The sequence below is a fragment of the Chelonia mydas genome, chromosome 6 (genome assembly GCF_015237465.2).
Source record: "Chelonia mydas isolate rCheMyd1 chromosome 6, rCheMyd1.pri.v2, whole genome shotgun sequence".
Classification (NCBI taxonomy): domain Eukaryota; kingdom Metazoa; phylum Chordata; order Testudines; family Cheloniidae; genus Chelonia; species Chelonia mydas.
In genome coordinates, this window is record NC_051246.2 from 57,937,466 (window position 1) to 57,963,081 (window position 25,616).

The 25,616-nt window shown below is 42.4% G+C and overlaps 1 protein-coding gene across 12 annotated transcripts in view; it reads left to right on the forward strand.

Annotated features, from left to right (window-relative positions):
* TTC17 (tetratricopeptide repeat domain 17) overlaps positions 1 to 19,025 on the forward strand; it is an 88,944-nt gene extending 69,919 nt beyond the window's left edge. For 3 of the 12 annotated variants that reach the window (XM_007061269.4, XM_037900076.2, XM_037900079.2), the window contains 8 exons: positions 1,952 to 2,202; positions 3,268 to 3,433; positions 7,663 to 7,783; positions 9,308 to 9,467; positions 10,211 to 10,294; positions 12,557 to 12,676; positions 15,083 to 15,226; positions 17,903 to 19,025. In XM_007061269.4, the coding sequence (XP_007061331.3) occupies positions 1,952 to 2,202; positions 3,268 to 3,433; positions 7,663 to 7,783; positions 9,308 to 9,467; positions 10,211 to 10,294; positions 12,557 to 12,676; positions 15,083 to 15,226; positions 17,903 to 18,034 (1,178 nt within the window). In that variant the 3' untranslated portion in view covers positions 18,035 to 19,025. The other 9 variants (XM_043549757.1, XM_043549759.1, XM_037900078.2 and 6 more) reach the window with 8 other exon arrangements.
* Positions 19,026 to 25,616: the final 6,591 nt, after the last annotated feature.

Consider the following 25,616-nt stretch of genomic DNA (forward strand, 5'->3'; position numbering starts at 1 on the left):
TCCCCTGCATGACATAAGAGTCAGAGAATTGTGTGCATTAATATTTAACACCCTTCAGATTTTGAACTCCTCAGACAGCAATCCTGGTGAGTTTTCCTCCCTTTTACTTTCCCTAGTGAAACACAGTAGTAATGAGGTAAACTGCTGAAATGGATCTTGATAACGTTTCACTCTGTGGCACTTGAAAACTCCTTACTTCGTCTCCTTATTCCAGGGAGAGAGAGGAAGAGAAACAAGTAACCTTTAAAGCTGATCCTATTCTGTTCCCCACTCTTCTTCCTCAAGCCTAACAGAAAAAAGTATTAGGGTCCAAGTAAAAGCCCAGAGAGTAGAGTATGGTCCAGATTTAAGGATACTATTTCCTAAAACACACTATGTTCATTTGTATACCCATCTCATTCTCACCTTAGTAATTCGAGAGGTAAGATCAAGACATGGAGAGTTTTACTCCATGTCAGGGCTTGGCTATGCTTGCAAGTTAGAGCACATTAAATCAGGCCCGGGCGCCCTAACTCCTGAGGTGTCCACACTAGCAAGGCACTTAGAGTGCCTGGACTCTGCAGCTGGAGCGCTCCTGGTAATCCACCTCCACGAGAAGCATAAAGTTTGATGCGCCCCGGCTGAAACGCCCGGGCGTCAGTGTGGACGACGCGTTGCATTACTGCACTGTGATTGGCCTCCGGAAACATCCCATAATCCCCTGAAGTAAAGTAGCCACTCTACTCACTCTCTCAACTCTGCTGCAGGCATGCAGATATCCCACGGGTTCTCAGTCTTTTGTATTGGTGACCCCTTTCACACAGCAAGCCTCTGAGTGCAACCCCCCCTTATACATTAAAAACACTTTTTTATATATTTAACACCATTATAAATGCTGGAGGCAAATCAGGGTTTGGGGTGGAGGCTGACAGCTTGCAACCCCCCCCTCCCCCTGTAATAACCTCCCGACCCCCAGTTTGAGAACCCCTGGCATGTTGCAGCCACTTGTACGCTGGGATAGCTACCACAATGGACTGCTCTTTGTGGCATTGCAAGAGCTGCTAATGTGGCTGCGCCAGTGCGCTTGCAGCTGACAGTGTAAACACACGGCAGCGTTTTCCCTGCTGCAGTCTCCGAAGGCTGGTTTAACTCCCAGCGCTCTACATCTGCAAGTGTAGCCACGTCCTCAGTGCTCAAGCTCAGAAAGCTACAGAGAAGCAGCTGTCTATCTTCCCACTGAAACAAAGTTGTCATGGACAGGGAGAAGAAGAATGAGAATTGATCTAGAGTTGTCCACTTTTGAATCAGCAATTGATGAAGCATCATTATGCAAAGACCTATATTTTCCTAAAGACTTTCCAATAGCTTCTGACCATTTGTGATGCACAGTGAGCGAGCAGTGATCTTCCTATTCAATACTTCTGATTCTGAAAAAAATAAAAGAGCAGTTGGTACTGAGAATACAACTGCCATGGTCATGGCAAGGTCTAAATTTCACCTAAGCCTTGTTTGCTTATGTCACTTTTCAGAGTCCTTTGTGTGCATGCATGTGTTCATGGTGAGGAAGGGGATTCATTCAAATGAAATATTCCAGTTCTGTTTATTAAAACAAAATATTGTCGTCAATCCAGCTTTCATGAGCAGCCCTATAATAACAAATCAACCCATGCAACTCAACAGTTTTGAAGAACTTTAACAAGCCAGGGTGTGTTGAAGAAAATCAGTTTTCCGGCTCTCAAAAAATGGAAATTGTGATTTTTTTGTTTGTTTGGGGGTTTTTTTTGTGTTTTTGTGTTTTTTTTAATTGTAGGAAGTTCCTTGCTTGGTGTTTACTTTTTTTTAATGAAAGGTCTTAGATGGTCTGCATCATATTTGTACAGGTAGAAGACTTTAGGCATATCCCTTTGTACTGCCTTTGGATACTATTGTAACACAAATAATTTTGGTGACACTTATTGACATTTCATTTCAGACACAGTTGTTGCAGAAAGCAATGACTCAGAAGGGATGGAGAGTTTGGGAGATGCTCAGATGTCTGAAGAGATGTTGGCCTTGGTAGACGAGTTTGAAAATTCCTGGTCTCTTGAAGCCTTTGAGGGGGCACTGGAGGTGAAAGGTCGTCGGATGGACTTGCAGGGAATTCGGGTTCTAAAGACAGGTTCTCAGGATGGACTGGCTAGCTCCTGTTTTGGAGATTGTGGAGATGATGATGAAGCTGAATGGGTAAGAGCACTCATTTGCAAGATATAGTTTAGTAGCATTCATAAGTCATATGCTAATTTACCATGACTGTAACAATGGTGGTTTGAAGGGAGGCTGAACACTTCAGCCTGGAATACAGAGTCTTTAATCTCCAGGTCACCAGTCTTTCCTGAGTCGTAAATGACCAAAAGACATGACCACCTGAGAGCTGGTTGATGGCCTCTGAGAAATAAATTGGTAGTTTCAGTCCACCTCCTAACAGACAAAACTGCCATCAGCATTGTTACTAATTGATATCTTTATTGGTAGCAAAGAGGCCAAGTATTGAATGAACCATGGAGCCTGAGTACACCTCTTACCTTTGGGGCGGTCCAGGCAAGAGACGATGGTTGAGTCTCACTGCTGGTGAATGAAATTTGCACTGCATTGTGCAGGTAGAGGATTTCATTCTCCTATGCTCTCAGATCTGGCACTTACCAGAACTGAATTCATTTTGATAAATAAATGCATAAATTTAGAGAGACAAGGCAGCTGAAGTAACTTCTATTAGAGCTACTTCTCTGATGAGAGAGCAGCTTTTGAGCTCCACAAAACTCTTCTTTAGGTATTTTTCTGACCTCAAAAAGAGCTCTGTGGAGTGTAAAAACTTGTCTCTTTCATGAACAGAAGTTGGTCCAATAAAAGATTTTTCACCCCCGACTCTCACATACCCTGGGACCGTGACAACAACATGAAAAACATTAATAAACAATTGTCTTTTTTTAAAAAAAATAATCTACCTTGATGCATTCAGAAAACTAAAAAACAAAATGCTATTCTGCTTTAACTGGCCTTGGACTTTTACCCCCAGTGAAAAATTATAATAAAAGGGAGGGTACAATATTAACTAAAAGGTCTAGTTAGTGTGAAGATACCTGGTGTCCATTTTGATGGTGCTAGGAACAGAACTAAAAGGAAAGTGTTCCAGTTCTGTAGCAATTAAATGGATTTTCTCTCACATACACAAATGAATCCTCTAATGTATTTCATTTGTGCAATACAGTATAATTTGGTAGGGGTAACTGTGACAATGTTGTTCTTTTACAGATCACATTCCAGGTCAAACGTTTAAAGAAACCAAAAGCAGAAAGCTTGGATCTTCAGGAGCCCCCTGGGAGAAATGGAGAGGAAGGGGTTAATGCCGAAGATGAAAACCTGTACCAAATGGCTCTGGAGATCAGTGGCCCAAAGATACCCTCCCCTGGACCACCAGGTAAATTACTGTTTTCAGGGAAAGCAAATCCCTCAGTGCCTCACATTTCATTGTATTAATACATCAAATGGATAATAGTGAGATTAGAGAGGTATATTTCAGTCTATATGAATGTGGCACAATTAGAATTCTATCCCACAAACATTCTCCTAGGAGCCCCTATTTCTAGAGTGCAGCACAGTTGTGTTTTGTGTAGCATCTTTCATCTCAGCTGTTTTTCAAAACACTTTCGGGGGTAAAATGAAAAATAATGAGAGAGAGAGAGAGAGAAATTGAGAGGAGAAAAAGCAAGGGAGGAAAGATGTTTTGGGGTAATATTTGAATGAAGCCAGAGAGATAATGAGGTGGAGAAGTTAGTAGTAGTAGTAATTTACCTGGTGTCATTGAAGTGCACAGCATTTTTGTATGTTCAGATACCCCGGTGACAGACACAGTATGAGATACATTTGATATAATGAATGATCCCTGCTCCAAGGACTTTACACTCTGAGACAAAAATCAAATATGGTCCCAGTCACAAAGTACTGCTGAGTTTTTATTTTTACTGTTTTCTTTGGTGATGGCCTGAAACAATGACTAGACATCTGTTCCAGATGGCAGGAATTGCAGAAGAGAAGATTCTTGCACCAACTGAGGTGAAGTAAGGTGAAGAGAGAGATGAAGGTTGTGCTAGGGAGCAGAGAGGGAAAGCAGAAGGAAAATAGAAAGAAGCAAGATCTGTAAGATAGGCTTGACAAAAGTGTGAAGGTGTGCATCCACCACAGGAGCCATCAGTGGTATTCTGCACATGCTGGAATCTGAAGCACCTGGAGCCTGGGGATGCCATAGAGGAGAGAGTTCAAATAGTCAAGATGAGATGAAATGAAGGTATGGGGAAGATTTCAGCAGACATGAAGTCTAGATTGTGTTGTCCTTGGGTAATGTTGCAGAGTTGATGCTAGACATATTGGTATTTTCAAGCAAAGGGCTGTCTTATTGCACCAAATTTTAGTCGGTGACCTGTTGAAAGATGGGATGGTCAAGTGGGTAAGGTGCTCAACTACAATCCTGAAGGTTGTGGGTTTGAGTATAATTCAATCTCAGACTTAAAGGCCACCTCCAGTTCACCCAGCTGCAAAATGGGTAGCTGATCCATTGGACTAGGACAGTCAAAGTGGTTGGACATGATGCTGGCCACATCACTCCCTAGTGTACTGTTTGCTGTGAAACCGATATGCCTGGACCATATCATGTCAATGAGCCACTGCTCAGGGAAACTTTTTGACTTTGACCAGTTGGGGTGGATTTGACGTTGTGACTTAGGAGGCCACTTTAAAGGTTCTAATACAGTAACTCCTCACTTAGTCATCTCGGTTAACGTTGTCACGTTGCTGATCAATTGGGGAACATGCTTGTTTAAAGTTGCGCAATGCTCCCTTATAACGTCGTTTGGCAGCTGCCTGCTTTTGTCCACCGCTTACAGAATTCTCTGGAAGAGCAACCCCTCCTCGTGGGGATTAGAACCAGGGGGGGCTGGCAGCCCCTCCCCCATCAGCTCCCTTAAATTCCCTGTAGGGTATGTGGCTCGGCAGTTGCCTACCAGCAGTTCAGCTGTCCCTCCCCCGACTGCCGTGCTGCTCCTGTCCTGCCCTCTCCCTTGAAGCTGCTCCTGGGAACTTCCTGCTTGCTGGGGGACGGGGGGGAGAGGAGTGCTGATGTCAGAATGTCCCCCTGTTCCTGCTCCCACCCCCGCTCTGTACCCCCTCTCCACAAAGCGGAGGAGGGGACAGGGCTTGGGGGGAGCTTCAGGAAGCTGTTGCTTCCTGTCTGATCTGCTTAAAAGGGCAACATACTTGAAGTGCGGTCAGCATACTTAATGGGGCAATGCACATGTGTCTCACTCATGCACGCGCCCCCCAGCACTTTGGAAAGTCAGCACCTGTGCAGCTGTGCATGTGCTGTCAGGAGGAGGAAGTGGTGCGCTCCAGCTGCAGAGCGTGGGTTCATCATCAAGTTCAGTTTTTGCAGGGAAGTGTTTGCAGCTACTGCCCTGCATCTATTCTGTTTCCTCCCTCCTGCCTCAGTCCACGCTGTCTTGTAGAGTGCGAAGCTACATTAACAGCAGAGTATTAACACTTGAGGGCTCAGGCGAAGGGCATTCCCTGGGAAATATTCCACCCTCTTACTCCACCACCTCAACCAAGCTTTACAATCATTCATTGCTGTGTACAATATTAAACTGTTGGTTTAAAATTGTTTAAAACTTATATTGTATAAGTATACAATGTCTCTTGTCTGGCAAAAAAACATTTCCCTGGAACCTAACCCTGCCCCCCTATTTACATTAATTCTTATGGGGAAATTGGATTCGCTTAACATCGTTTTGCATAAAGTTGCATTTTTCAGGAACATAACTACAACGTTAAGTGAGGAGTTACTGTATGCGCCTTTTAATAAGCTCCCATTTTAGCAGTTGGAAGACTTGGATTTGTTTAATATTTAAACAGTAAAGATTACTTGAGGCTAAGCAGGTTGGAAATTGGATTGTACCTGTGACCTTACACTCCCCCATAATGCTGAGCTCCCAAATATTATCGAGCTATCTCAGTCATAGGTATTTGTATGGTGTCCTTTACTATAGTATCTGAGCATCTCATATTCTTTATTGTATTTATCCTCTCAATACACCTGCGAGGTAGGAAGTACTATTTATCCCCATTTTACAGATGGAGAGCTGAAGCACAGAGAGGCAAAGTGACACGCCCAGGGTCATGTAGGAATCTCTGCTAAAGCAGGGAAATAAGCTCAGATGTCCCACTTCCCAGGCTAGCTCCCTAACCAGTAGACCATCCTTTCTCTTGTTATATATTATCATCCCTTAGTGAGATGATCACCACCACCACCAGCAGCAGGGTGGGCTCAGAAATGCCCATGTAAACTACTGAATACCGAAGAGTGAAATGCATTCCACAGTACCGACATGCTGAGAAATGATTACCCTGGCATGAATTTTCCCACTGACACACTGAGTGCAACTTCCTTTAACAGGCCTCTAATCAGTGTTTTCTATGAGTTGATGTAATAGATTTATTTTAATTTTGCAAAAATAAAGGGAAAGCACTTTCATGCAGGCGTAGGAGGTAAGATTTGGATCCAAATGGCGAAAGAAAATCAAGTAAGTAGAAATAGAACTTGAAATGCTGCCTAGGCAATGTATTTAGCTCTTTGCTTGCTTTTTTTTTTTCTCTACATAGTATTGTTGATGTTATTAAGCACTGTAATAGTGAGAACCATATAGGGCCAGCATAGTTAGCCTCTTGCTGAGCTATTTAATGGCTAAAATGTTCTTCTGTTTATACACTCCACTTGTTTTGAAACTCCCATGTGAGAGACAGTATTGACTGGTGATTAAAACGGGAAATCTGAAATGTTAGGGCCTGTTCCAAAACACACTGAAGTCAGTGGAAAGACTTCAGTGGGTTTTGGCCCACTGGTCTTATTCCTTACTTTGTCACTGATCTTCTGAGTAACCATGGACAAATTATCTCCCTGCCTCAATCTACTCATCTGTAAAATGGGAAGAATAATATTCACCAACCTAATGGGGATTTCCGAGATTTAATTTCTTAATGGTTTCTAAAGTACTCTTAGATCCACAAGCAAGACGGTGTAAAAGTTATCATCCATCATGATCAATAATAATATTATTCCATCTCACTCTGAAACAAGAAGAACAGAGGCTACAATAATCAAAAAATATTTGCATTGATTCTGGAAGTAACTGCAGAAATGACAAGGAAAGCTCAGCACCTCCTTGGTAATATTTTCTATTTAATAATTTACCTCAAAAAAGTTCAAGTGCACAAATGCAGGTAACACATTGCTTTTTTTGTGTGTAACCCAGAGAATTATTATTCTTAAACTTCAGATGTGGAAAGGTATTAATAAAAAAGTTTTTAAACATACACATTGGAGCCTGTCATATCCTATTTAGGCTCCAATCCAGCAATCAGATCACCATAGACAGACCTCTGGGTTCCAGACAGGTGTGGGGCTCTTTTCACAGGGATCCAATTGCAGGATTGAGGTCGTAGCTCTTTGAGGCAGGGAATACCTCACATGCCTCTACATGTGTAAAGTGCTGTGTAAATCTGACGCTTTTTAAATCTTTAAAAATGAATCTTTGTAGCTTGCTTCTTTTTTTTTTTTTTTTTTTAAGATAATTCCTTGTATTACCTGCTTCTTTCTAGGAAAAAGGCGTGACTATCGCAGCCTGGGCTGGCCAAGTCCTGACGAGTGTTTGAAACTCCGGAGGGTGGAGTTCACTACTGTAGCCAGCACATGGCTAGCTGTTTCTGCTAAAAATATTGAGTGAGTATCATGCATGTGAACTTAAGTAATTGGGGTAGGGTGGCTATATGGTGGTCTTATGTACGTATGCCAAACATCTTAGTGGCCCACTAAAGCAAATGGCAACTCTACTATGGCTTCAGCCAATCTTGATACCACCTCTATGGTAGTCAATCCAAGGAGGTGAGTCTTTAACATGGAGCCAACAGCAGGGCTGGGAACTGAGACAGCCCCTTTGTTCTTTGCTTTGAGGGTGTCTGTCCCTGTGGGTCACCCACATTTGCAGTTTAGGGGTAGTGGTAGATCCTCAGTTGTTTCAGATGGTCCTCTAGCAGCAATGAACAGGGCAGCTATTTTCTATCTGTGCTTGGCAAGAATCTTTTCTCACAAATACAAACCATGTTACTGTTGTCCCTGCCCCTGTCACCTCAATATACATGGGGCTCCTCCTCCGTAAATCCATTCTTGCGCGGAATCCTGCAGCCTATTTCTTATGCACAGTATCTTGTGAGCACGACACCAATGCTCCCAGGTTTAAGGACTGAGAGAGTGCTGCCTGTGAGTGATAGTGTTGTAGTTGCGGTCAATGGAGGTGCTGAGTTAGATCCCAGTGATATAATAGAGAGGAGGCTGTCAGCAGGTCATTCTCCAGCAGGGCCTTTCGACTCTGGACCTTGATGCCCACCTTGGTCAGAATCTGTTGACGTTCAGGGATTGCTGCAAAGGCCATCTATTTGCTCGGGCTTTGGGGAAGGGCTGTGGGTTTGCACGGGTATATTTTGGTTTTTTGATTTACATATTGGTTAGTTTAATTTTTGTTGTATTCTGTTGTTGAGTGGTTTTTCCTTATAATGACTGTTGTTTAAAACAAAATAAATAGACTATTTCCCTTCTCCTTTTCTCATCCCTTTCTAGCCCATTCTGTAATATTGCAAGTCCCCTTTGTATTTGGATTCTTCACAGAAGAGAATATAAAACCTATTGATTAGGCAGACAGAGGAGGGTGAGCTGTCTTGGATTTGGAAACCTGCTCTAACTAATGCAAACACTGAGCCGGGTTGGGGATGGGTGGGTTGTGTGAGCTGTATAATCATACGTGTATGAAGTGCTAATGGAAAAACTACCAATATACCTCCATCCTTGGTGACCTATATCAACTCTGCTGCTGTAAGGAAACTAGCTTGTGGTTAATGGCCACTCCTGAAGAAGAGCTCCGTGTGAGCTCGAAAACTTTCTGTCTCGCAAACAGAAGATGGTTCAATAAAAGATATTATCTCACCTACCTGGTTTCTCTACCACTTAGTTATGCAGTCTAATAAGATAGACAAGCATCAGCTAGAATGGGTTAGCAAAGAAGGCTGCTGTTTTAGAATTTTGTCTTCAGAGTGAAGGTCAAATTCTTCCTGTTCTCCAAATGAGGTTCTGCCAGCATCCAAACAAAACTTACCTGCTAGATAAGCTGTTTTTGTTAATTGACTCCTCCCTCTCCTTCTCCTGACCAGGAGGGTCTTGTATGACTTAGAACTTGTTTTAATTCCTTTCTAGCATTACAGAGCACATCGATTTTGCCACACAGCTGCAAGAACCAGCCATGGAGCCCCTTTGCAGCCCCAATCTACCTGCCAGTATGCACACCTTGGACCATCTGCAAGGGGTTTCCAATAGGGCTAGCCTGCATTACACTGGAGAGAGTCAGCTAAAAGAGGTACACTTCTGTCTTCACACTGCTGTTTGGTGGCTATCCGAGATTTTAAGGATCAAGAGATAATTAGGTTTATATTAAGGATAGGATGGTTCCAAGGATTTGTAGTAGGCTAATGAACCTTTCCTCGCTGATTGACTGTTCATGGGTAGTAGTGGATGAATACTACCATCTAATGGGTATTCAGCAGCCTATGATGATCTCTCATCATTTTTTAGTAGCTCAGAGGCCATATTGTTAATTCCCTTGTTGGCTTTCTAAACAAAAGAGATGAGAATCAAATGGTCCCTGGACACTGAACTGCCTCCTCATTCCTAGAAGTGGTCCCTCTAAGACACACTGGAGAGGAAATTTGTAAAGCAACTGCCGCCAAGGCTGTACCTATTCTGTGGCTAAACAGTCACTAGAGCTGTCAATCTGGGATCTTTTGCCAATAACGAAGCTATGTAAAGAAAAGTTTGCCATGTATGTTGAGCAGATCACAAAATGCTGAATCCTTTCTTGTCATGTCTTCCACATTTCAGTATTGGCTTCAGGGGCCCTATTCTCACTGCCAGCTAGTGCATTTGTAGCATATACAAAAGCCCCCAGATACGCAGGCAACACAGAGTGCTTCTTAGGGGAGGGATCAGGTCTTTGCTGGGAGACAGCATCAGATTTTAAGAAGCCATTTTCTTATCTGTTTTTCCTTGATTTCATCTTGTCAATTTCCATCCTCTAAGCACCTGCCTTTTCCTCCTTCCCAGGTATTACAGAATCTTGGCAAAGACCAATATTCACCACAGTCATTAGAACAAGTCGGAACTCGAATAGCCAAAGTTTTGGAAAAGGTATGTGTGTGCGACAAACAAAATTGAAGCAGGGTCTTATAGTGTCCTGTTCTTTACTTGCCTGACAATCCAGCCTCAGGGCTATGTGTCTAGAAACTCAGTCTAGGATGATAGTTTAAAGAGAGTTCTGTCTCTATGCAGTACCTACAATTGCTTGTACGCTTTTTTCTGACCCACCTTCTGTGCTTATACAACATGAGGTGAATGCATCAGATCTCTGTGCATATCTCTTTAATAAAATAAAACGTTTAAAATATTCAACCCATATGACATCATCCCTGTACTGGGCAGTGTTTTCATTCTTCTTCACTGGCTTCCAGCTGAGGATCTTAAAGAACTTTGAAAACATTAATAAATGGAGGCTTAGCATACCCCTGCCAAATAGGGACAGTACTGTTATGTCTGTTTTAAAGCTGAGGAAACTAAAATATTGAGAGATTAATGTCCAAATTCTCCTCTCTTACACAGTTACAGCTCCCACTGAATCCAGTGAGCTTCACCCAAATAAGTGAACCAGGAATTTGCCCTGTGGTCTACCACAGGCCTCTCACTAAGACTGTGGCTGGGTTAAGCATAGAACACAGATCGTCCATCAGCTAGTTTTATTCCTTAGCCAAATAACCTATCCAAACACTGCAAGCCTGCTTTTGAGTTAATAGCAGAGGTGAAAGTAAGCCAGTACAGTCTGGTACGGCGTACCAGACCTGCAGTGGCCGGAGCCCTGGGCCCTTTAAATCACCGCTGGAGCCCTGCTGCCGCTAACCTGGGGCTCAGGCAGTGGGGCTCGGGTGGCACTTTAAAGGGCCCGGGGCTCCGGCAGTGATTTAAGGGGCCCGGAGCTATGCTGCAGTAGGGGTGGCTGGAGCCCCGGGCCCTTTAAATCGCCCCGGGTCTCCCAGCCGCCACTGCAGCTGAGAGCTCCAGGGGCCTTTAAGTCATTAAAGGCCCAGTCTCTTCCAATTGAGGCCATGCCCCCGCTGAGGACTCCAGAGTACCGGTAAGTCCTTTAAGTTACTTTCACCCCTGATTAATAGTGTGCATGTGCGTGTGTGCATCTCATAGAACAATGGTCAGATTTTATACCTGGACCCAGTTTCATTATATCTGCTGTCTGACTGACATCCACCAAAAGAAGTTGATCAGGTGAAGTTCAGAACATTCTGCTCCAAAGCAGGAAACCCTGAACCAGGCTCATTTATAAAGTTAATGGAAGAGGTTTCCTATTTGGGCATCTCAGCGTCAATGGTCTGTCTTGATATCACTCATTTCAGCAATACTGGACTATCTACTAGCCCTGGAACAACCTAGACTTTTAGTTCCATAATGGTCCACTACTCTTTGGTAGAGGCTTCTAGATCAGATGCCCACTTTGGTAGGGCTGTCCTGACGTCTTTGTTTAAGTAGGACTCCGACTAGCCATCTCCAAGCAGCCAGGATAGCTGCTTGTTAGTTACCAAGAGTGAAATCTGTGTGAACAGTCACTCAGTTATCTACCCTACAGTAACTGTGGTTCTTTAAGATGTAATACATATGGATTCCATGACCACCCCCCCCCTTCCCCACAACTATGGAGTCCTCCTCCTTTGGGATTCTGTATTGGTGAAGGAACCGGTGGACGGTTGGGCCTGTTCTTTCTTTTGTGCCTTCAGCTGGTGGGGTGGGGAGGCATAATGACAACTAGGGTGCAGGTGTAGTCCCAACAAACACTGCTGGCTAGGAGAATTCAATCTTACATGCATGGATTGTATGCATGCCAATAGTAGAATCCAGGTGGACAACACATCTGAAAGGACCATAGTTACTCGAGAGTGACTAAACTCTTCTTTCTTTAGGTCAAGCACTCAGAAATTATGAAATGCCAGAATTAAGGTTGTCCATGCAACACTGATTTCTCCTGCTGGTGCAGATACATAGTTACAGTCCTTAATTACATACTATTCTTCCATAGGACTCATGCCTCAAGAGTGTACAAGATGGATGCACAACAGGTCACAATGAAAGTTGCAGAAGCAACCATAAATTTGGCATTTTCAGGCATTTGACTTTGCAACCTAAATAACTTAGCTGTTTTGTATATCTCATTATTAGGCAACAAACTCTTTTTTGCTGCCTTTTGTAAAGGTATACTGTTTAATTTTTAAATGGAAAACATTGGTTATGGATCTGGGGGGAATGTAGAGGGAGGAGGTGGGGCTGGGAGAATGTTTTGTACAGGTTTGTGTAATTCTTTTCCCCCTGCTGCATTGGTTTTTTTTTTTTCAGAATCAGACTTCTTGGGTCCTCTCCAGCATGGCAGCTCTCTACTGGAGGGTGAAAGGTCAAGGGAAGAAGGCAATAGACTGTCTGCGGCAGGCCTTGCACTATGCACCGCATCACATGAAGGTACGTACAACACTGTTTGCTGCTGAAATGAAATACTGGCAGCTCTTCCCAACTTGTGGCTCATATGTAGCCAGATAACAAGTTCTCATCAGTTGGCTCTCATCAGCGCCCCCCAACTAGTGTAAATGTCATATGCACTCTCACCTGGCCAACACATTGACCTAAGATATTAGCCAGTCCTAGTGAAGGTCCTTGAGGCTTTCATCACCTCTTTAATATAGGATGTATTTTTACACAGCAGCAGAAGACACAGTTATAAGTCTCCCCGAGCCTGGAAAAGCAGGTGAATGTCCTTCAAGACTGATATGCTCAGTAATAAATGGCAGGCAGGCTGTCGATATATACATGAATCCCTTGATCATATGGAGTTGCCTTAGCTGCTAAATTTATGTAGGCATGCTGGAACAGGAATTTGGGGTTTCTGCCACCCAGGGATTAGTTAATATGTTCTAGGAATGCTTACTGCTTATATAAGACTTTCCATCTACAAAGAGTTTTACCTCTGTTGGGGAGGTTGGTCATAGTTATTAGCCTCTTTTTACAGCTATGGGAACTGAGGCATAGAATGGAGAAGGGACGTAGCCAAGGCTACTCAGCGAGTCCATGGCAGAGCTGGGATTAGAACTGAAGGGAAAAAAAGGAAGAATGGTTTTGTCATTAAGGCATTGGATTGCAATTTGGGAGGTCTGGGGTCTGTTGCTGGCTCTGCCACAAACTTCCTGGCCCAATCACTTAGTCTTTGTGTGCACCTCTATTCCCCATCTGTAAAATGGCGATTAGGGTGCTTCCCTACCTGAAGGGGTATTGGGAGGAGGTACATGTGTTTGTGCGGTGGTCAGATACTGTGGTGATGGGCTCTTCATGGGTGGAAAGAGAGAAATTAGTTTATGCCTGGCTTCCCTGTCCCTAGTGCACTCCACCTGACAACACTGTATCTATTTCACTTCTACTGCATCTGTTTCACTTCTGTAATTCAGTCTTGCTTTGTCCTGCATCTCTTAAAGGAAGACTGGAACTAGGAGATTATGCAGGTTAAGCGCCATCAACTTTTTATTTATCTCCCCACCACTTTCTTTTTATTGAACTGTTTAAGGGTCTTCAGAATTGGTTCCCTTAGCAATGTGTTTTGTGGGAGGAATTGGAGTAACATGATTGGCAGTTGTTAGCACACTGCCAACTTGGCACGAACACACCCTTGCAGTGCTGACCAATCTCCAGCAATTTCATATCATTGCTCAACACCAGAATGCTTTCCAACCTCAGGACTTGTCTTCCTACTTGAAGGAGCAGCTGTCTCCAGAAAACACGTGGGCTTGGTTTGTTGAAATCCAACAGCTTGAAAACTCTCTGAGGTTTGGCACTGAATGAGCAGCTATTCAATATTTTGTTTTATCCTCGTGTGTGTCTCCATGCCTTATTTACGGAATGTTATTCAAACCCTTTTCTGACTACAGAGTTTCCTTGTAGGTTTTTCTGTGGCACTCTTCACTATAGTATCTGAGTGCTTCACAAACATGAATGAATTTATTTTTACAACACCCGGTGAGGTGAGGTGAAGTGAGGTACTCTCCCCGTTTTAACGATGTGGAGTGGAAACACAGGGAGACTGTCAGAAGTGTCCATTAGTTTTGGGTGCCCAATATGAGATGTCTAGGGCCTGATTTTTTTTTTTTAAGAGTACTTAGCATTATGTAGCAATTTGTGTGTTCACATCATAGCTCTCATTGATTTAATTTGCAACTGTGAGTGCTCCACTCTTCTGCAAATCAGACCCCCGTGAGGTGCCCAGAAAATGAGGAATAAACAATTAGTGGCCACCTGTGAAAACTGGGTTTATGCAACTTTCCCAGCATCACATAGGAACTCTGTGACAAAGCATTCAGCTGCGTTAACGATAAGACCATCCTTTCTCTTCCAGAAATCCCCTGCCTCATCACTACACACCTTCTAACTTCTGCAACATATGAGAACTTCACTACACAACACTGATTTATCCCCAGCGGAGTCCCGTGGGGGAAAAATAGTATGGGATCATGTAATTAAAGATTATATCATGCATATGCTTAAGGGAGCCAAATTAGGATTGCAGAGGCAACCTTAAACCTAGCATTTCTTAACCTTTGAGTGCTTGACTTTGCAACCATAATGAATGATCTGTTAATGTAGATTTTTGTGTGTAATTACATATAAATATTACAGAGATCTGGATTTGTACTTCTGAAGTCTAAACCCATGAGAAATAAAATAGGAGCAACCCATCCATCTCCAAGAAATAATCCAGTGGGAGGGAAGAGAGGGCAGAGCCCCTCTGCCGATAGCATTCACTACCAACTCCCTGATGCAGGGTCAAGAGACTGCAGCTTGTACTGCCCCCTCCCTTTATACCTCTGGCTCTTCTCTTTTCAGGATGTCCCACTAATAAGCCTAGCGAACATCTTCCACAATGCAAAACTTTGGAATGATGCCATCATCGTGGCTACCATGGCAGTGGAAATAGCCCCGCACTTCGTGGTTAATCATTTCACACTAGCTAATGTCTATGTTGCAATGGTGAGTAGCAGCTGCTAGATTTTCTCCCATCTCCAGATACAGCGTAAAGCAGCTTTGAGCCCAAGAGCAAACTTAGAATTTCAAGGCTAGAGGTTCAGGAGGCTGGAAGTGGAGATAAGCAAGATCAGAAAGGAGGAATATTCTGTCAAATATGCTCTTTCAATTATTCCAACATCTAAACTGATCATTTAATACTGGGATGGCTACTGTATTTATAGTCTGGTGTCACAATGCTATAGCTACAAGGCCTAGTAATGACAGTAGCCAGCTGTAGATAATTCTGCTTAATTTCCCCTATAAATAATGTCACTGTCTATAGGCCCAAGGGTTACAATACAATACAAAATAACTGGATAATGCAAGTGAGGCACAATTTCAATATCTAGATTATCAACCCACAAAGATCTCTAGTTGCTAGAGAGAGTTTAAACTCCCTCACATTATAGACATATTTCTTTCAACATATGATTCTACACCCTGTTGATTAAAAGGAGCAAGTGTCTCTCATGCTCCTACATTATCCATTTCTCATTTGACCTATGTTGTATACTTGATTCTAATCAATTAGTAGGGCTGGTGTCAAGAAATCAGGATGGTTAAAGGGGTACCATCAACTTGAAATCTAGTTAGTATCAACGAATGAGTCTGAAGTATTTTCAGGTACTACACTTGCCTCTGATTGCCCCTGCCAATTTTTCAGGACTTAGTCACATATTCTTAATGTTTTAAAATGTTTTGACTCTCCTTTGTTGCTGTATGAAAGGCCCACACAAATAACAGAGGAAACTGACTGGGTGGCCAGGTACTACTGTAGTGGGGGTGGAACATATAAATAATTGGATATATTGTGGCACTAACTGCACACAGTGTTGCCAAATGTACAGTGGAAACAAACTGAGAGTTTTTTTCTACTACCCTTTTATATTATAGTAATCTGAGTGGTCACTTGAGGTAATAGTATGCAAAACATGTCAGACAGAAGTGAAATTGAGTTGCTGGTGTCCCTTTAAAGTTAATCTTCTGAAAATACATACCACCATGCCTTTTCCCATCCTCAGCACACCCTTTCCCTGCCTCCAAAATGCCCCCTGGATCTAGGGGTTCTTGGTGGGGGATGTGGGGGTTGGGCACGACAGAGCTGGCAGAATTGGTTCAGCGCCAAGTGGAGAGGGCTCCCTGGACTTGGGATATTCCCTGTGAGGGGCCTTTTTTGCACCAGTTCAGGCACTACATAGGGCCTGCAGCATGGAGACAAATTCCCCTTCTGGGTCAAGTTACACATACATCAAAAAGAGTAGCTCCAGCAGGGTGAATGGGATTACTTTACTGTTTCTGAGAGCAGAATCTGTCCCAGTAAGCTAAGTATCAAAAATGTCATATTAGCTACCAATACAGCATTAAAAATGTTGACATACAGTAGATTTAACCAGCAAATTGTCATATAATTTGGAAATGTTAGCCATCTGGCAAGTGGAGAAAATTCTGGGAGATTCTACAGAGTCTTACACAATTCTACAGTTTTGTGCGGAAAATAAAACTAAAGGGACATCAGGGTAAAACCAAATCACTATAAAATTTATCCTTATGTATGTTACTAACGGAACTGTAAATAATAGGAGCTGAAAATGGAAAAGTCTCTGGTTCTTCACATCAGATGCTGCTCATTAATTTCTCACTTTTCCCATAAGAAACTAGTTTGGGGCTACTTAGGCGTAATTCCACAACAAATGCCCCTTCTTGTGTGAATCATAGAAAAACTTTGTTGGTTGGTCTGTGTAACTATTATAAATAACACTTGGCATCTTTTATCCAAAAATTTCAGAAAGCCTCACCAGCCTTGATTTAATTAAGCTTCCTAACCTCACGGGGAGGTGAGTATTATCCCCATTGTATAAACGGAAACACTGAGGTACAGAACAGGTGTGAGTTGTTGTTGAGTCAACAGCAGAGCAAGACCCAGGAGTCTTAACTCTGAGTCTCCTGCTCTAAGCGCTGACCCACACTGCCTTTCAATGCACTGTGCAACTTGTGTTTAAAAGAAAAAAACTGAGATAGAAAAAAAAAATCTTGAAAAATAGGCTACAGTACTAGGCATTATATCTCCTTTTATCCAAGGATCTCAAAGTGCTTTATAAATACTTATTGATCAAGTCTGCATGGCAATTAAATGCCCACGGCTGGCCCAGGTCAGCTGGCTCAGGCTGCAGGATTTTAAAATTGCTCTGTAGATATTTGAGCTCCGGGTAGAGCCCGAGCTCTGGGACTCCCACGAAGGGGGAGGGTCTCAGAGCCCAGGCTCAAGCCTGAGCCTGAATATCTACACAGCAATGTTTAGCCCTGCAGTCCAAGCCCTGCAAGCCCAAGTCAGCTGACCCAGCCCAGCCATGCCATACCATGGTCCTTTTATTCTAGTGTAAATGTACCCCCAAAAGTCATATCCTGGGAGGGGCTGAGCATGCTCAACTCTCATTGACTTAATTGTCACTCATCATTCTGTGGGATTAGGTCGTAAACCACATAACATCCCTGAGAGGTAGGTGAAGAAAATATAGAGATCACTTCACATTTAATGACCCACCACAGCACTGCACAATCATTTAGGACAGGAAGTGAATAGAATATGTTGTGGCTTTTGCTGTTTTGAAAGCTGACATTTTCGATCTTCTTTCCTTACAGGAGGAGTTTGAAAAGGCCATGAGATGGTATGAATCAACATTAAAACTCCAGCCTGAGTTTGCACCAGCAAAGAGTCGAATCCGCACCATCCAGTGTCATTTACTCATGAAAAAAGAGCGACGGTCTCCATAAAGATTAGCAGCTTCTTCTTTTTTCTTAAGAAAACAAAATCATTGTTCACTATTCTGCTTTTAATGAGGGGTGCTAAGATAAATTGGGGAATCAAGATTTCTAACAAAACTCTTAGAAAGAAATGGGGTTTGGATCAAGGGATTTTTAGTTTGTTTTTTCAGGAGAGGGATTATCTTTGGGAAATAAATACATTTCACAAGCCATGATTTAAAACATCTGTGTAAATATTGAGCCAAGAAACTTTCCACGTGTCCACGACCTACTCCAGGATCATTAGGTTTTTCTTAATGCTCAAATTGGCGCCAGCACCAACAATAACTTGCTTCATTTTGTAGCATTTAAGTCAATGGAAATGCAAAGCACATCCCTGCACCAAATAGCAAAAAGTTATAATCAGCTCTTCACCCATCAGAAATTCATGCTTTACCCAGTCTTGTCCAGTCCATATTGCCGTGTTACCAGCTCCAAGTTAGTTTGTGAAGGAGGAGGGAACATGATTTAATACAAAATCTTAGTTAAAAAAACAAAGTGTTTTAGGAACATCAAGCCTTTTTTATACTGTTATTACTGTTGCGGGATGGGAATGAGTAGGAGGATGGGAACAGCAGGAGACCACAGTCTAAATGGTTTATATTTTGGTTACAAGACAAAAAGAAGCCAATCAGTTAAAATCCAAATACGGGGTTTTATATCTGTCTGTATATTCGAAGCCCTCTGCAGCCCTGAGTCTTTGTTTTACTAATTCTTTGTTCGCTGTATTTTTACCCATCTCGGAATAAGCTGCAAGTGTTACAGTCTATCTCTCTGAGCCTTACAGACTTTCAACTGCTGAGAAGAAGAGAGAGAACAGAAATTGTGAGCAAACAAGTCAGGTGAAGTGTTTCCATGTCAATCTTCTTTGGTCGGAGGAGGACCTGAAGCTCCAGACATCATTGTTGAATCAACAAGGGCACATACTTGGAACAAAATAAAATTATGTTTATGAACAAAACCCTGGCCTGTGGTTTAATTTTTTGTGTGCCTCAGATTCCTCTTTCTGGGGGGAGAAAAAAGGGAGATGCTAGTTTGAGCTGGTCGGAATACTTTTGACTAGATTAAATTCATCAAAATTTGTTTCATCGAAGCTGAAACGTTTAGCAGAGACTTAGCAGTTTGCGGTTTTTGTCATTAGGGTTTTTTGGTTTTGGTTTTTTTTTTTGAGAGAGAGAGACTCTCTCACTGTGTAGTGGTTGGTTGGGATGTAGGAGATCCTGGTTCAAGTCACTGCTCTGCCTGATGCAGAGTGATCTGGAATGAAGAACTCTGCTCTGAATCAGGCAGAGTAGGGACGTGAACCTGGGTCTCCCATATCCCAAGGCAGTGCCTTCCCAAGCTCAGGTTTTGATCCAAAAACAGACATTTTGAGACCATTTCATTTGTGCAAAAGCATTTGAAAGGGTTTTCATCCCAGTGCAGAACAAAAATAAATTTTGGAACCTCAAAAGTTCTGAAATAGAACTGTCGTCCTCTAGTCCGATCTAGTGATAATAGCGTAGATACAGCTTGTTGAAAAATGAGGGGGCGGGAAAATCACAAAAATATCAACAATGTTTTTTGTTTTTAAGTTTTTAAACATTTTAGAATGCTGTTCTTTTCAGATGTCATGTACCTTTTCCCCTCTTCTGTTCCTCCCATCCCATTTTCCCTCTTTTTGTTTTGCCATTGAAAAAGGAATAGAGGGAGAAAAATCAAAATTTTTGTGGCTTTTATTTAAAAAATGGAAAAAATTAGGTAACTTTTTTACAAAATTTCTGGTTTTGGACAGAAGCCATTCTTGACCAGCTCATAAAATACCCCTGTAATGAAGATCTATGGGTTCTTTAATGCACTCTGAAGATAAGAAGTGCTGAGAATTATTTATTCCAATTTCTGCTTATCTAAAGAAGATGATGTAGGTCTGACCAAATATTACAGTTGTGCAGATTCATTTTTATAAAAATTAGTCAATATGTATGAGTTAAGCGACATCCTCTGGTTGCCAACAACGCCCAGGGTGTCACAAAACTTATTATTCCCCAGACTAGAAGTTTACTGAAAGCTAAAGGTTATTGAGGAGGAGGAATGTGTATATCGGCAAAAATACAGAAATTGTAATTTCAGTAAGATTCTCCAAAATCTTTTCCTAGAAGATCTGGTAAAACACAGCTTTTGGATCTGAACTCTGAAGAGGCTTGTTGTATGGTAGTCTAGCTTGGTTTCTGTAGCCAAGAGGTAGGGTGAAGATAAATTGAAAGAAATCTCAATTCTCTGCTTGTACCAGGAATAATTATAGTAAAAGACTTGCTCATAGTTGAACTGAAGCAACAACCAAGCTGGAAAAATCTGTTTACAAAGTGGCTTTTCAGTCTGCTGCTTACCTCAGCCTTTGTTTGCAATTAGAGCTGATAACAGATGTTGGGAGCCACCTAGTTCGTGGTACAAATGCTCCCTTGCCGCTTCATCCACAAATCTTAAAAGGAAAAGTACGATTTCCTGTTCTGGGTCTGGACTGAGGAGGTGCTTTCCTCTTGCTCCCCTATATCTTCTGGTCAGGATCAAGAGATTGCCACACTCTGGATTCTCTACACTGCTGCTGTCTCTTTCTGGCTGGTGCCAGTTGTTCATGTGAATGCCAAGGCCATGAGAACCTAGAGCAGCAGTGGGAGGAAGGTAGAAAACAATCGTTGGCCTTGGCATAGGATTCAACAAATCTTTATGGACCACTAAAAATTATGCTCAAATTCAGCAGAGATTAAAATGTTTAACAATACCATAGTAGACCAGATGTAAAATACTATGAGGACTGCTGTATACTTTCCTCTTAGAAATAGCCGTGCAGGTAGCATACAACAGGATGGAACAAACACTGTTGATCAGTAACTGAGAATGTGTGCATGACAATATCCACAAACTGGTACCATAAGCAAGAAGATCTCAGAACTCAGCGCTACAGGCCTTTTTAATCTGATTACTTTCCAGAGTTCACATCAACTTTTTCAGACAAATACCTAATAAATAATTCGTCCATTAAGGGAAACTCTGTTCTTTGAAATCTGTCTGCATCTTGGCTAGGTCTATAGAGAAAGTAAATCTGGAAGTGTTATTTACTCCTCATAATACAAGAATAAGGGGCCACCAAATGAAATTAATAGGTAGCAGGTTTAAAACAAACATAGTTTTTTTTTCACGCAACGCACTGTCAACTTCTGGAACTCCTTGCCAGAGGGTGTTGTGAAGGCCAATACTATAACGGGGTTCAAAAGGGAGCTAGATAGATTCATGGAAGATAGGTCCATCAATGGCTACGAGCCAGGATGGGCAGGAATGGTGTCCCTAGCCTCTGTTTGCCAGAAGCTGGGATTGAGTGACAGGGCATGTATCACTTGACGATAACCTGTTTGTTCATTCCCTTTGGGGTACCTGACATTGGTCACTGTCAGAGGACAAGATCCTGGGCTTGATGGACCTCTGATCTGACCCAGTATGGCCATTCTTATGTTAGTGCTTTTGTCAGTGAAACTTATGTCAGCTGGGGTGTGTGTTTTTCACACCCCAGAACCGACAAAAGTTTTACCGAAGAAAGTGCTAGTGTAGACATAGCCTAAGACCTTTTCCACAAAACCATCCCCTAAGAAAACATCTGAGTGGATATAGTCTTTGTAATATGCCTTGAATCAATAGAGTTGCGTGTGTCTGATCAGAAGGCAAAACCAAAGAGAATGTCCTTCATTCCAAACGCCATGCCTCAATAGGGATTGACAACTTGAGTATCCCAGCTGTTCTCAAATATCAGGTTAAAACATGAAGAGGTAAGGTATGCTGGACCCAGACCACCACAGAAATTTTTTTTAAAATTGGCTTTGTAAATTAAAACTAGCACGCTGAATTGGAAGCCAAGTGCATTTTATGGAGCAGAAAGTGAGATGCTCCATGTAAAAATAGCCAGTTCATTGTGCACAGACTGACATTTCTAAGTGTATCACTGTAGTAATCCAGTCCAAGAGTGACAAAGACCTGGATAGCTGGTGCAGGTTCTCTCAGCTGATGGCAAATGTAACCATCGCCTAGCCCAAAAAACCCCTCTTGATCACTGCTGCCATGCGGGCATCTAGCAATAGCCAGTGGTCCAGTTGTTGTATGTTATTGACATAAAGTGGGTGGGCTCTCCCCTTCCCCAGATAGCTCTGTCATCTTCAGGTAATGCCATAGAAGCCTTGTTCCACCAATAATCTCCAAAAACTGGAAATTCAGGACAAAGAGTGATAATTGGGAAGATTGTCCATGTCAAGATCACATCTTGATCCATGGACTAACATGAGAGATGCTTGCTCACTGTCCTCATAAAGGGAAGGCAAGTGGAGACAATTTCCACCAATAGTGGACCCAGTACCACCCTACTAGATCATATCAGCCAAGAAGGACACATGTCTTAATTGTAGGTGGTAGCACAAAATTTCCAGAGCACATCCAGGAACTCAGGAAACTAGATCAGCTGAAAGTGGAGAAGAAATTTCAAAAGTGCTTTGCCACCACTGCGGTTCCAGGTGAGTCCAAATCAGAGTGGGAAAACTCACAGCAAGAAAAATTTGATTCTCCCTGTCCCCAACAAAAGGCAGCTCTGAGTCAGCAAAATCAGACTAGTTCTGCTGATCAGAATTTCATCAACACTGTAGTGGAAAGGGAAATAAACCTCTTCATTGCTCCCATCGTGGCCCACAGCACAAGATTTTATCAAATCTTTTGAAATGTAATAGTTTGAAGTGGGAACATGACTTCCATGACCAGTACCCTAGATTCTTCTTTCCTCACTCTGTCTGTTGCAAGCCAACTGTACAGAAGTCAAAAACATGCTCCTGAAAACAGACTTCTTTGATTAAGCTTATGAACTCCGAGTTCACCCCTTCCTCCATAGCTTACCCAAAAAATGTGTGCAAAACCGTAATCTGGGTAAAAACTGTAGAACTACAAGCCTTTTTCTTACCATTCTTATTGAATCGGGGTTTAGGGCACTAGGTCTGGAGTCAGGAGACCTGTGTTCTGTTTTAAAGTGGGAATACACACAGCAAAAAACATTTGATTCTCTGTCCAAGAATTCTATTCCCAGCTTTGCCACTGACCTACTGTGTGACGCTGGGCAAGTCATTTCCCCCTCTGTGCTGCTTTTCCTCCTCCCGCCCTTTCACTGGCTTGTCTATTTAGAAAATAAGCTGTTTGGGGCAGGGACAGTTGTCACTACGTCTTTGTACAGTGCCCTGATTTCAGCTGGGGTTTCTGTGTGCTACATAATACAAATAATATGAATAATAATTAATATCAGGATAACCAGTGAAACTCATAAAGGTGAGGAAAGGAGGAATTTAAGGACCACCGTATCAATAGTCAGCAGGTAGTTTTAAAGATCACCCCTTGAGTAGTGTGAAAAAAATCAAGCTCCTTTCCCCTGGAGAACTATTGCTTCTTGTGTGTAGTAATCAAAATGATCTCCTGGTTTCAAGCAGCATAAGTGGTGTCCCTCTGGAATGCTGCCAGTAACTCTAGAACCTTGATTTCTTAGGAGATCAGCTGGTCATATTCCTTTACATCAGTTGGGATCCTCTTGAACACAGGTCCAAAAAGGTAAGCAAGGCTTCCATTTCTCCATGTACCTGGGTCAGTTGTTATAAATTTTTTTTTATTGCAGAGCACCCAAAAATGCACTAGTCGCCATCTGGACACACACAGACTCAGCCCCATCCCTGAAGATTTTATAATCTAAGACCTGTCAACATTTAGGCATGTAATTTTAAGCAAGTGAGTAGTCTTACTGAGTTAAATAAGACTAGTCTCATGTTAAAGCTTACACATGTGTAAGTGTTGACAGGATCAAGGCATAGGTAGAGATACGACTGGAGGAGCTTTATTGCTAACCACAAGCCTTCAAAAGTCATGAATCAGGTCCCAAAACATCAAGAGATTGTTTAAAATCTCATGATTTTTTAAAGTCGACTTGATTTCCTTTTGCCTTCCGGTTTTTGAGCCTTTAGTGTGTGCTGATCATGTTTCCCAGTTTTTCTCTGCATCCATGAGGGTCAGAAACTTACTTTTCTTTTTAAAGGAAAGCTGAAAGTCCCACCTTATCACATGTCTTCAGGAGCTGGAGCTTTAAGAAAAACATTAAATATGGCAAGATTTGCAATAAAATTGTGAGAATTGACAACACTTGAGGAGGGGAGACAAAGAGGGAAGAGGTACTACTGAGGGAATGTAAGTTTACCAATACAAGATGAGCTAGGTTTATTGCATATTCGACTGGTTTGGCTTGGTTTGGTTTACTAATTTTAAGCACCTCCCCTTCTTTAGTCCCTCAGAATCAGGATATTGCTAGACCATGTCTCATTATTAACATAATTTTATTATTTATATTTTATGATGCCAGTTATTTCACAGCAAGGCAGGCCTCAGCTCTAACAAGCTTACCATGTGTGGGCACAAGGATCCACCAGTATGGGGCTCTGTGCAGGGTCAGGGATTGAATGACACTTGTTTGTTCAAATTTTTATCAATATCCATAGGTGTCCACTCCGGTGCTGCAGGTAAGCATGGATATAACACAGACCAGCAATAGCCGGGAAAGGAAGCGGGAAAAGGTTACCCAGTGCAGGCATACGTTTTTTCTGGGTAGTTGAGTTTTGGGGTTTTTTTGTTCATTTTATTTATAGTGTCTTGTAAAGGGTCAAGCAGCCATTTTTCATAGGTATTGCTGCAGAAGTGGACTTTCAGGAGGTCAGTGGGTAGATGAACAGATTTTGAAAGGGAGGTCCAAGTGTAAGGAATATGGTGATAGAAGGCACAGACGTGTGAGGAAACAAAAAGGGGGAGAATGGTTGGTGTCATTGATGGAGCAGAGAGGACAGGAAAACAAAGCAGAGACCAGGTCAGAGACATAGCCTAGGCCTGTTCGATGTAAGGCTTGGAAGGCAATGACAAATAAGTTTTAACTTGCCAGTGCCAGTGAAGTGACTCCGAGAGTGACAAGGTAGAAGTGATGTCAGGAAAGATGATAGTTCGCAACAGCCTTTTGGCTGGGACATGGTTAGTGTCTAAAAGACCCAGGGGAAGGAGGCTGTGATAGTCACAGTAGGAGATGATCAGGGCATGAACGAATGATTTGGCCACTTCAATGAAGAGGAAAGGGCAGATTTTTTTTTTTTAAATGTGGAGGAAGATGGACCTAAGTGACAGAGAGAATGGTGGTGGTATCAAATCTTGCAGAGAATTGAAGGAATAAGGCAGGGCTTGAGGAAATATTAACTCAATTTTGACCACATTAAGTTTGAACTGATGGAGAGCCACCCTGGATGGGAGATGCCAGGAGTGGAGAAGTGTATCTGAGTGCATTAAGGATCATACTCTAATACCCTGGTTACTACTTGATGTTCGAGAATAGATGATGCTAATACACTAACTTCTTTCCTTGAACACGTATTGCCACCAGACTTATAATGATCTGTGGCCCTGTGGCCCTGTTGCCCCAGCATCATTGTCCTTATTTGGCTGGCATTAAAGTGCTCCACATTTCTCTGCC